The 12,082-nt window shown below is 40.0% G+C and overlaps 1 protein-coding gene across 4 annotated transcripts in view; it reads left to right on the top strand.

The window, feature by feature from the left end:
- The window catches only part of kaznb (kazrin, periplakin interacting protein b), a 645,457-nt gene that overhangs the window by 618,532 nt on the left and 14,843 nt on the right, over positions 1–12,082 (top strand). For 3 of the 4 annotated variants that reach the window (XM_028807799.2, XM_028807798.2, XM_028807800.2), the window contains one exon: positions 1,182–1,371. In XM_028807799.2, coding sequence (XP_028663632.1) covers positions 1,182–1,371 — 190 coding nt within the window. Of the gene's footprint in view, positions 1–1,181; positions 1,372–1,568; positions 1,991–12,082 lie in introns of those variants that run through there. The other variant, XM_028807801.2, reaches the window with a different exon arrangement.

The following is a 12,082-nucleotide window of genomic DNA, read 5'->3' as shown; positions in this document are numbered from 1 at the left end:
CACCGGTTTCACAGCTGAAAATCTGTCTGGTCTTGCTCCTATCTGGTCCCTAAATGTGACCACAAAGGAACAGGAGGTCTCCTTCTATTGTGAGCTTGATGGTAGTTGTCACAGAAGGTGTAGAGTTGGGCAGAGTCTGTTCAGGGCCAGTGTTGTTCTGCTTCCCGGTCCACAGATGTTGACTGTGGATGAGGCAGATAAGCTTACCTGACTTCCTTTACATGCCCCCTCCTGTGATTCCTTCATTTTAGTCTCCTCTAACCCAGTGGCCACAATGGTGACTAGTTTTTCACTGCCTTATCTGAATAGAACTTTGAAAATTAGACAGCCCCAGATTGGGGATTAACACAATATTTTAAATCCCATTCATTGACTAAATGTTTAGGAAGACTTACATGTGATGTATATGAGGTGTTTTTTTTATTTTAGTCAGTTCAAGAATATTTGTAATAACAGACAAAAAATGAAAACTGGGAGTTACAAGCCAGATCGATTCCATTGTGTAGAATATCAGGCCATTTTATGGTAGATACAAAACTGTTTTACAGGTCACAGGAGAGACACCGTGAAGACATTTGGATTAATAAACACCCACCACACGTACACAGTTTATTAAAGAATCAAAGATTGTCCTGAGATCACACAGCAGCTGGACACGACAAACAGATATGAAAAATACAAAAAAGAAACAAGTGATTGAAAAATGACTGCTATTAATTCCGCATGAAATTGAGATGAATATAAACTATAAGGAAATCTTGACTTGGTATCTGGCCAATAAAATTTAGTAGGAGTGGGAGTGCACCCTGGACAAAGTAGGAATGTTGATGAGATTATAGTATTAAATTGAAGAAATTGTAAAAATGGGAGAAAAATGAAAGGCTGTGCTCCCGATGGCTGCATATACATTAAGTTCTCAATGGAACAGTCAAGCTCTAAAGTATGAAAAATAATTTGCCAAATGAATTTGTGGCTAACATATGCATGTTAAGATTTACTGAGGCATTGTCTTCATCACTTTGTCTGTGTAGGTTCACGGGAAATGGAGAACATTATCAAGAAATTATGGAAGTGTTTCATGCAGCACCTCCTTCACACTGTGCACTCATTCCCAACTGATCTCAGGAATATCCAATCTGAATGCAAAAAGCTAACTAACAAAAACATCTTTTTCATCATAGGCTAAGCAGTCCTTAGCAACACTGACCAAGGATGTCCCCAAAAGACACTCACTAGCCATGCCTCCAGAGACTGTACTTAATGGCAACCAGGAGTGGGTAATACAGGCCGACTTGCCGCTTACTGCAGCTATCCGCCAGAGCCAGCAAACGCTGTATCACGGACATCCACCTCATCCTGGAGAAAGACAAGGTGAGAGCAAGAGAGGGGGGAATGGAGGTTACCTTCAGGTTTGTATTAACTGGGTCCATATTGCAGCCATCATAAGCAATTTCATAAATGCAGTAGCAAATAAAAACACTAGAGAAAAGTTGGAAATAGGAACAGCAGGGTGGTGGGGTGTTGCTTTGCTCTACTCAGCCAAACCTATCAAACCTGTGCCTCACCAGGTGTCTTACGGATTCAGGAAGAGGGTACAAGAAGCACAGGGCAAACCGTTTACACGCAAACGAAGGGAACTGAGCGTGGTCAGTCGCCATCAGCCGCTCTGTGGCGGCATGAAGGACAGAAGAAAACAACAAAGTGAAAGCATACAGTTCTGCAAAATTCCAAATATGTCTACAGTCGAAAGCCTCATTGATACAGCTGTGTGCAGCAGTGGGAATAGTGCCTGATTGACACACACTAACAAGTGGACGTCCTTAACTGTTAGAAGGGGCAGTAAACCCTTTACTTTCTTTTCCAGCAGTCTATTAGATGTAAATAATTTTTCCACTACAGTCCTCACTGTTTTTAATGTTTTTAATAATGTGTATAATATAGAAATTAACTATTAAATTTGTTTATAAGAAATAAATGAATCAGTCCATTACCTTGACTGTTTGTGTTTTCATTTTAAATATAGTACAGTAGATATAGAGAACATACATTTCACCTCTTCAGACTATTCATCACTTTGTTGTGATGTTTGGGGTGGTGAAAAGTGCAGTGGCAATTAGGTGACAAGTATCAGCCAGTAATAGTCTTTTAAATGCATGTACTGTAAATATTAGACAACATTAAATGATTGCGAACCTACATGCTGTCAGAGAGAGGATCTCAAAGACTTGACTTTGAAATGTTAATGCTTAAGATAAGTCCTCATTTGATGGAATCCATTTGCTTAACATTTCCTGTGGCACTGACTATTCCGTAAGCCCAGATTTTAATAGTATCACACAAGTTTTTAACAGTTGCTGAAAAGCTCAGCATTTTTCTAATTGGTCCAAAGTGTCTGGGTCAGTAAAGTTTTCATTTGCTTGTCATGGAATATGGCTTCTATGTCAAGGATAAGGTTTATTTAATGCTCTTAACAAAGCACTGTACAACACAAACAAGAGTGCACTTCAAAGTAATAACACAACAAAATATGACAAAATACTCAGTCCAGATAGGTAAACATGAACTGAAATGAGGAGACCAGCACTAGATCAAATTTGGGATCAGCACGGTACAAACAGCAAAATCCAAGCCTTTTAAAGAGATGATTTTTTAAAATCTGATCTCAGTATTAACACACTTATGGAGCTTCAGGTCCAAACAGGTCCAAAGAAAGCATTCCATAGCACAGTAGTGAGAAAGCCAATGTTGGAGCATATCAGGCATTTGGCAGGAAGATATGAAGTAAGCAGCATTACAGGTGGTCTAAAGCATTTGAATTAACAGCCATACAAGTCAGCAGCTGAGCTTAGAAGATGACATACTATAGTATGTGACTGTAAGCCAATTCAGAGATTCCTGTTGATTAGTTCTGGACCATTTAAGAACTTTAGGATTTTGAACTTGCAACTTGTCGATCATTGGAAGACTGCTGAAAAGTCAATTACAGTCACTAGGTGATAAAAAGGTGAGAAGATCAGAAGGTAAGAGGAAGATTCTTTGAGTGATACACAGATGTGCTGTCGAGCATATAAATAAGCCTGGGTGCTTTGATTGATGGGAAGAGTTTGCGGATACCAAGATTTAGAGAAGAAGTGTCAAGCTTGTTTGTGTTGAGCTGGCAGCCATGCAAGAACTAGCTGAATTTTTTCATGTTAACCAACAGGAGGTTAAGCCAATATCACATTACACAACCTCTAGTTATTAGGTATGTCAGACTTGCTGACTGCAGTTGCTGATCTTGTTGCTGGACCAGTTCAGTTTGCACAACTAAAAGTCGCTGTGCATGTTACATTTAGCAATGATGTGCCGTACTTCCAGCAAAGTTGTAACCTCCCGCTGAATTCCAGACAGCCAGTAACATGCTGCCTGACAGAGCCCACAATGCCAATTGCTCATCACTGCATTGTATGCATTGTACTTCCAAGAGCATTCATTGGTTTTCAGCTCTTTCACACAACTAAAGACTGAATCAGACCTGTTTGATTTTATCTGAGAATGTTACAGACTAGTCTGAGTGAATCACCGGGCATGTAATAAGGCTAGCAGCCATAGGAGCACGTCACCAACTCCGACTTGCTAAGATTATCTAAATGAAAGCTACAGCTGAAAATATCTGGAAAAGTTATATTATTTGATGTGACTTTAAGTAGACCTGGATGTCACTGAGGCAGACTAAGGTGCTTGTCTATATCTGATATTTGTATTCGAGAGTGAAACACGTGAGTCAGGTTTTGAGATAGGCCCTCTGCTCTTTTGTGTAGGTTGTGTTTGCAGGTTTGACCTGGGATTGGAGCAGTTTATCCTGTTTTTCATTGCTGTATTTTCAGTTGAAAATATGTAACTACAATTATTCTGAGTTTTGCATTGGCTTTCCTTTTTGTTGTAAAAGTTAAGTATTATTTCAAGTCCCAACCCTACATCTTTGAGGAGCCCGATGTTATTAAAACTAGACAGAATCACATTCAATCTCTGTAATAGTGTGACCCTAGTTATCTTTTAATAATTAATTGAAGAATGCTGGCACAATAATTACCTTAACATTCTTACCTGAAACATCTAGCATCCTGGGTTTTGAATCCCACAATGAGTTTTTGTCCGACCGTTTCCACGCTCTTTTCGAGATGTATAAAAGTTAAACTTGATGTAATTCTACGTACATTTTCATAGCAGCCTCAGACATGTGTATGCACGTTTCTGCTCAATTTTGTAAACCAAGTGACATACAGCATCAAAGCAGTGCCACTGTTTCTGTGTGGTCACCTTTCTTTTTTAGATTCACATCCATGATACGGGCTTTATCAAATACACCAAAATTAATTGCACATTGTTTACAAATTTAAGGCACTTGATTGTAATCATTCTTTAAAAATATAATGGTGCATGGAATGGCCAAACTATTTCAACTACCATGACTGCTATAGTGTTTTTAGAAGACATCACAAATAGCAGAATTAGAAGAGAGCTTGTTTCTAGAGATCATACTGTCCCATGATGATGACTGGCTTCTAAGTCAATTTAGGTTCTCTCTTGGAGCTTGGATCCTCTTGGAGTTGTGTGTTGCTAGAATACTAGGAGGTATACTTGAATCATGTTTTTGATGAAATGCATTAAAGTATGTATATTACAATTTACAAATAAATTGTTTTCTTCATTTAAATAATATATGCTGTTAATAATTAAACACGTGTGGTCACGTCCCGGGTGTTCCCTGCCTGGAGTTTGTATCTTTTCCTGCTGGGTTTCCTCTGTGTGCTTTGGTTTCCTTCCAAAGGCATGCAGGTTAGAGGATTTGGTGATGCTAAATTGACACTGCTAGTGTCTGTGAGTGTTCATGTTCACCTTGCGATGAGCTGGCACCCCATCCTGGGTTTGTTCCTATCTCGTGCTCGATGCTTCCTGGGACTGACATGACCCTGGATGGATGGATGGAATAGTTAAACATGTATAACCAAGATTTTTCAATGTTCTTTAAAAGTTTTGAAGAATTGGCATTATAAGCTTATACCTAGTTTTACATTTATTACAGACACTTATTGTGTGGCGAGTGGTTAAGTGGAGAAAGAAAATGAAAGGACAGAAATTGGAGGTTGGTACATTTGAGAGAGACAGTACTGCTGTAATAAGGAAACCCCAGAAGAACATCCATTAAATTCCCAGGACACCTTGCCACAATATATCTAAAAAGTGGTTGCAAAAGCATCTGTACATGCAATGCAGATAACATTTATGGTAGTTGTGACAAGGCTCCAAGCTATAAACCTATAAACTAGCTATAAACTTAGAACACTGAGTGTTCAGGACATGACCCCCTTACTGTGAAGCAGCAGTGCTACTGCTGTGCCACAATGCCCCCACATGTTTAATACATGCTTTAATGCATTTCATCATGAAAATTATATCAAGTATATCTTAGTATTATAAGATGTTCAGTAAGGTGTAATATCATGATTGTAATGTATTCTGTGTGGCAATCACTGCATGTGCGCTCCTGTTGGCGTAAGAGAAAGCCTGTTTAAGAAGCACATAGCGACTAATGAATGGGTAGGGGAACCCGTAGAATATGAAGCATTTAACATGCTACTTTGGATACGATAGGGTTTGAAAAACTCTAGTAAATTAAACATCGATTTTAAGATGAAATTTACAATGTTCTACTTTAATGACAAAATAAAGGATGAGATTCATGTGGAAATTTTGAGATTAAAGTTGAAATGTTGTCTTTAATCACTACGTAAACTTCAAGATTAAAGTTAACATTTCGAGATTAAATCCTGACAGAGACCTCTTTTTTTCTTCACTGTGTCCCTATTTTTTGTTTCTTCTCTGTGGCCCTAAATATGTTTTCATATGACACTCAGACGGGAGCTGCAACTCGCCTTTTCACGTTGACTTTGGTATTTGACCGCTTCTTTTTTTATTCTGGTCATTTTGCAACTTTCTGAACTTCAACCTTTGAGTGCCTATGTCATGCTGTACCACTCCATCAATTTCCTTTTCTTGCTTATACCACTGCTTAAACCACCAAATGGTAAGTTTTTCCTTGCATCCACTTCAATGAGCAGGACCTCCATTTCACATTTGCTGAAATTCTTTTATACATATACTTTTGCCATTGTCTTTTAACAAAACACTGAATGGAAGGTGCTATTTATATTGATTTGCATGTTCAAATGGGCAGATTTCTGGGAGGAGTCAGGGGTGGGGCTGTAGGCTCATGCATGTGCGTTAAAATTTATGTTTATTGGGACTTATAAAGGGAAAGTGCATAGAACTTTGCTCACGCTGCGTTTTATGTATAAGAATATTTTTGTGTGTATGCACATTTCTAATTTTGTCCATACGCCATGTTTTAGTCTGAATTCTAGGCAAGGCATTATACATGAGGCCCCTGGTGTTTTAGCTAAGTAAGTAAAGTTTAAGTAAATATCTGTACATGGAAAAATGGAATAGAAAGTCACCTGAAAAACTTTCATTCAAATCAGCTAAAGTCTGTAACCCAGAGACATTCTGAGCCCAGTTTCTTTCATGCAGATCCCTGTATATTATATCAGGTTGTACAAACAAGTCCATATTAAGAATTCTTTTAAAAGCAGGATTTGAAATTTGGTCAGCCCATCAGAAGTTGGGAAGTGCATGTGACGATTTGTTCTGAAAAGGCAGTTATCCTCTCATCTCTCTCTTAACACAGCTCAGATCAGTTCTACATTGTGGCAGTGGCATTGTGGAGCAGAAAGCAGGCCTATTCATAATAAGGTGTTTGAAGAGGGAGGAAATGTTTGTACACATTTTTTATAATCTTTGACTCATTTTCACAAGGTACAGGAAGCAAAAGTTAACTTGGTGCGAGGTATAAGAGTCCTAAAAGCTTGAAGTCCTCGAAGGAAGGCATTTATGTACAGAGATTAGTCCATGTGAATAGCAACCATGCAGCGTCTGATCGATACTGCTTCTCCGTCTGTGGAAGGCTAAAGATGATGATGGTACATAATTGCACAGGCATTCATGGAAGGCAGTGAAGTGCATGAGTGTGTCTAGCAGAGCAGCTGAGGAAGCGGCCTGTACATAAGTGGTCCAGAAGTGCCCTTATTTAAGGATCTAGGCAGCAATGACTTTCTTAGCTTTGTTCTCAACATTTGCAGTGGAAAAAACTCTAAAAAGTGGGGAAAAAGGTCACATCAGTGGAGTGCCTTGGGTCAAACACCATGAAAAGACAGCCGTTGAGGATGAAGAGGGAGAGGTTATTGGTTACCTGGTCATGGATTCTTGCCAGTTACTGTTATTCCTGCCCTGCTTTTCATTTTGGATTTTTGTCATATCAGTTTAGTACTGTAATTTAAACAGGACCAAGTAAAATTCTATTAGTATTTAGCAATTCTTCCAAATTACAGGCAACACTGATACTTGATTTTGGCTGGATTTATGAGAACCCTGGAGCAGTTTGGGAATCAGCTAGGGATACATAACTAATGTCAATAGTAAGCAGCAGATCGGATGTATCTTTCTGTTCACACAACTGCACCTCTTGCTCACCAATAATTCACTTTACTCTCACAGGGAGAACACTTGCTGCTCATTCCACTGAAGCACAAACACGCAATGACAGTGCAGGTCATGGAATAATGACGCAAACTACTAAACAAAGCAACTACAATAAAAGTGTACAAACATATAAGCATTCAATATTACAGATAAACACATAAATAAATATCATATAAAAGCATTCAACCTGTTTCAGACCCAAGAGTAAAACTGTGTTGAATGCGTGAGTTCTGTGTGTGCCCACCTTTACCAACAATCCCAGCATGCACTGTTAAATGAAATGTGTAAACAGTAGTAGTAGTGGGAGTTACGACTCCCACCCTCCAGCCGTTTTCATCCTAACACATTCTAAGTGCTTCCTGAAATTCCTGTTGATATGCCAGACCAGCCGTCTGCTTTTAGTTATTTTATGTCTTTTTTATCAATGAGGTTGTCTCCTACGGCTCACCTCTCGTATTCAAGTTGTGTTTATTCACTAGTACTATGTCTTGTCTTGTCTTCACTTTCTGCATCCCTTATTATGCTGTAGATTTCATTTTAAATGGATAAATTTGCCATTTTTCCTATCAATTTATACACAGTAACCCAAAATGACAAAGGGTTTTCAGAAAGGTTTGCAACTTTATTAAAAATCAAATACTGATGTCTCACATTTATAGAAATATTCAGATTCTCTCAATTCAGTATGTTGTAGAAACCCTTTTGGCAGCAGTTAAAGCTTTGAGTCTTCTTAGGGTAAGTCTCTACAAGGTTTGCACACTTGGATTTTGGCAGTTTATTCCATTCTTCCTGGCAGATTCTCTTAAGCTCCTTTAAATTCGATGGGAAGCATCTGTGGCATTGCCAATCTTCAGGTCTCTCCACAGATGTTCTATGAGGTTTTTAAGTCTGGGCTTTGGCTGGGCCACTCAAGGACAAACAGAGTCTTGTCCAGAAGCCATTCCAAGTTTGCCTTCGCTATATGCTTTGGGTCATTGTCATGCTGAAAATTGAACCATCACCTCAATCTGAGATCCCATGCATTCTGGAGCAGATGTTCTCTGTATTTGTCTGCATTCACCCTTCCCTCAACTCTGACTACTCTGTTATCCCTGCCACTTAGAAGCACCCCATAGCATGACGCTGCCACCACCATGTGCCTGTAGGGATGGTATTAGACGGGTGATGAGCAGTGCCTGGACTTTACCAGACATAGTGCTTGGACTTCTGCCCAAAGAGTTCAATGTTTGTCTCATCAGACCAGAGCATCTTTGCCCTCCTGCTCTCAGAGTACTCTAATTGCCATTTGGCAAACTCCAAGCGGGCTTGTCATATTTATTTTACTCAAGAGTGGCTTCTGCCTAGCCATAATTGGCCAGTTGATTGAGTGCTGCTGAGATGGTCATCTTGCTGACAGAGTCTCACATTTCAGCAGAAGACTTCTGAAGCTCTGTTAGAATGACCATTGGATTTTTGGTCACCTCCATGGTCAAGGCTTCTTCTTGCCCAGTAACTCAGTTTGGTGGTATCCACTTCCAAATAAAAATGCCATCACAAATAGTACAATGTAAACATCAGAAAACTCAAAGTACTTAAATTCTTGATAAACTACAGTCATAAAAGAAATCATTGACCTTAAAATCCTTCATTTGGTACAACAGATCCATCAAAATATTGCAAATAATCCCACAAAAACGTAATATCAGAGTTCCTCCTGTTTTCATTTTTCTTACTTACAACTAAGTTCTGTTCTTAAAACATGCAGAATTTCTTTATCCAGTTCCCATCCACTTTACAATTCCTGTAGCTCTCTATCCTCTAGGTCTCATATCGACCTTCACCAATTCTCTCTGTTGGGCAGAGGAACCTTCTCTCACTACTTCCACTTTCTTGGAAATCTGTTTTTTGACAGATTTAGATTTCTGTTTTTCATAAAATTTTATTTTCATCTAAGAACCTCAATCTTTAACACATTCGATTTAGGATATGTCTGTCCACTTATTCCTGTTGTCCTTTCTGCCTGGCAACCATCCCTGGTACTTTTTTGCACACGTCCTGGGAATGCCCTCCAGTCTTGGCTTCATATTTGTCTAAAACTACATTTTTCTCAGATTAACATCCCTTTCTTTCCTCATACTTTTCTCTTATTGGACCTGTCATTTCTTTGTCTCTCTTCCAACCAGCAGCAGCTGTTTTGTATAGGCACAATACCTGCACAGACATAGCTTATCATTGGAAATCTGATATTTCCATCTCCTTTGCATCTTCACTTTTCAGACTTACAGTGAGGAACATAAGTACTTGAACACCCTGCGATTTTGCAAGTTCTCCCACGGAGGGGTCTGAAATTCACATTGTAGGTGCTTTCCCACTGTGAGAGACAGAATGTAAAAAATAAATTCAGGAAATCACATTGTATGATTTGTACAGAATTTATTTGTATTGCACTGCTGCACATAAGTATTTGAACACCTGAGAAAATCAGTGTTAATATTTGATACAGAAGCCTTTGTTTGCAATTACAGAGGTCAAACGTTCTTGACCAGGTTTGCACACACTGCAACAGGGATTTTGGCCCACTCCTCCACACAGATCTCCTCTAGATCTGTCAGGTTCCGGGGCTGGCGCTGAGCAACACGGAGTTTCAGTTCCCTCCAAAGATTTTCGATTGGATTTAGGTCTGGAGACTGGCTAGGCCACTCCAGAACCTTGATATGCTTCTTACGGAGCCACTCCTTGGTTATCCTGGCTGTGTGCTTCGGGTCATTGTCATGTTGGAAGACCCAGCCACGACCCATCTTCAGTGCTCTGACTGAGGGAAGGAGGTTGTTGCTCAAAATCTCACAATACATGGCCCCATTCATCCTCTCCTTATTACAGTGCAGTCGTCCTGTCCCATTCGCAGAAAAGCACCCCCAAAGCATGATGTTTCCACCCCCATGCTTCACAGTAGGGATGGTGTTCTTGGGATGCAACTCCTCCTTCTTTTTCCTCCAAACACGGCGAGTGAAGTTTAGACCAAAAAGTTCTATTTTGGTCTCATCTGACCACATGACTTTCTCCGATGCCTCCTCTGGATCATCCAGATGGTCATTGGCAAACTTCAGACGGGCCTGGACATGTGATGACTTGAGCAGGGGAACCTTCCATGCAATGTGTGATTTGAAACCATGACAGCATAGTGTTCTACCGACAGTGACCTTTGAAACTGTGGTCCCAGCTCTCTTCATGTCATTGACCAGCTCCTCCCGTGTAATTCTGGGCTGATTCCTCACCTTTCTTATCATCTGTGATACCCCACGAGGTGAGATCTTGCATGGAGCCCCAGTCCTAAGGAGACTGACAGTCGTCTTTAGCCTCTTCCATTTTCTAACAATTGCTCCAACAGTTGATCTGTTTTCACCAAGCTGCTTGGTAATTGCCCCGTAGCCCTTTCCAGCCTTGTGGAGGTCCACAATTTTGTCTGTGGTGTCTTTTGACAGCTCTGTGGTCTTGCCCATGGTAGTAGTTGGAGTCTGACTGACTGTGGGGTGGACCGGTGTCTTTAAAGAGCTCAGACAGGTGCTACTAATTAAGATTACTAAGTGGAGTAGAGGTGGACTTCTTAAAGGCAGAGTAACAGGTCTTTGAGAGCCAGAATTCTTGCTGATTGCCAGGTGTTCAAATACTTATGTGCAGCAGTGCAATACAAATAAATTCTGTACAAATCTTACAATGTGATTTCCTGAATTGTTTTTTACATTCTGTCTCTCACATTGGGAATGCACCCACAGTGTGAATTTCAGACCCCTCCATGATTTCTAAGTGGGAGAACTTGCAAAATCGCAGGGTGTTCAAATACTTATGTTCCTCACTGTATTCTTCTTACAAAATGGTGTGCTTCAGTGGAAATTCTGCAGATCCAGATGGCCTGTGGTGGTTGTTGTTCTCTTCTTCTTCCTTCCTAAATCTTACTTAAGTGGGGTCTGATGTTTGAGTTACATTTCCCTCCAAGGTGTAGCTCGGGTAGTTTTCTGTTTACCTTTATAAAGCTGATGTCATATTATATGACTTCTAGTCGTGGGGTATGTCAGATTTGCTGAATGCCGTTGCTGGTCTCGTCATCACACCAGGTCAGTAAATGACTGAAATTCGCTGCCCATGTCTACTTTGCCAGTCGAGTGCCAATCTTCCAGCACAGTCGTGCTCGCTTCTTATTGTAGCAGCCAATAACATGCTGACTGCCGGAGCCACTCTGTATGAACTGTTAACAGTTATGGTGAGTTCTGCCACAGTATTGGCTCTTTTTTCCATTCTTTTTCAGTACATCAAAAAAGATGACAGATGAGTTTCTCTTCTGTTTACAAGGTTCAAAACATGCATGTTCCTAATTCCTTGTTGCTGCATTATATGAATTATATTACCCCTTTATTTTCATTGGTTGTCACTTCTCATGCACACAGGTCTCATCCCCAAAACTAAAGACAAAATTAAACCTGTTTGACTTCATCAGAGCAAGTCACGGATTAGCTGGCCTGAGCGGCTG

Source organism: Erpetoichthys calabaricus, chromosome 8 (assembly GCF_900747795.2).
Source record: "Erpetoichthys calabaricus chromosome 8, fErpCal1.3, whole genome shotgun sequence".
In the NCBI taxonomy this organism is placed as follows: Eukaryota; Metazoa; Chordata; class Cladistia; order Polypteriformes; family Polypteridae; genus Erpetoichthys; species Erpetoichthys calabaricus.
The sequence above is the reverse complement of the archived record's forward strand: the minus strand, read 5'-3'. Positions and strand labels throughout refer to the sequence as shown.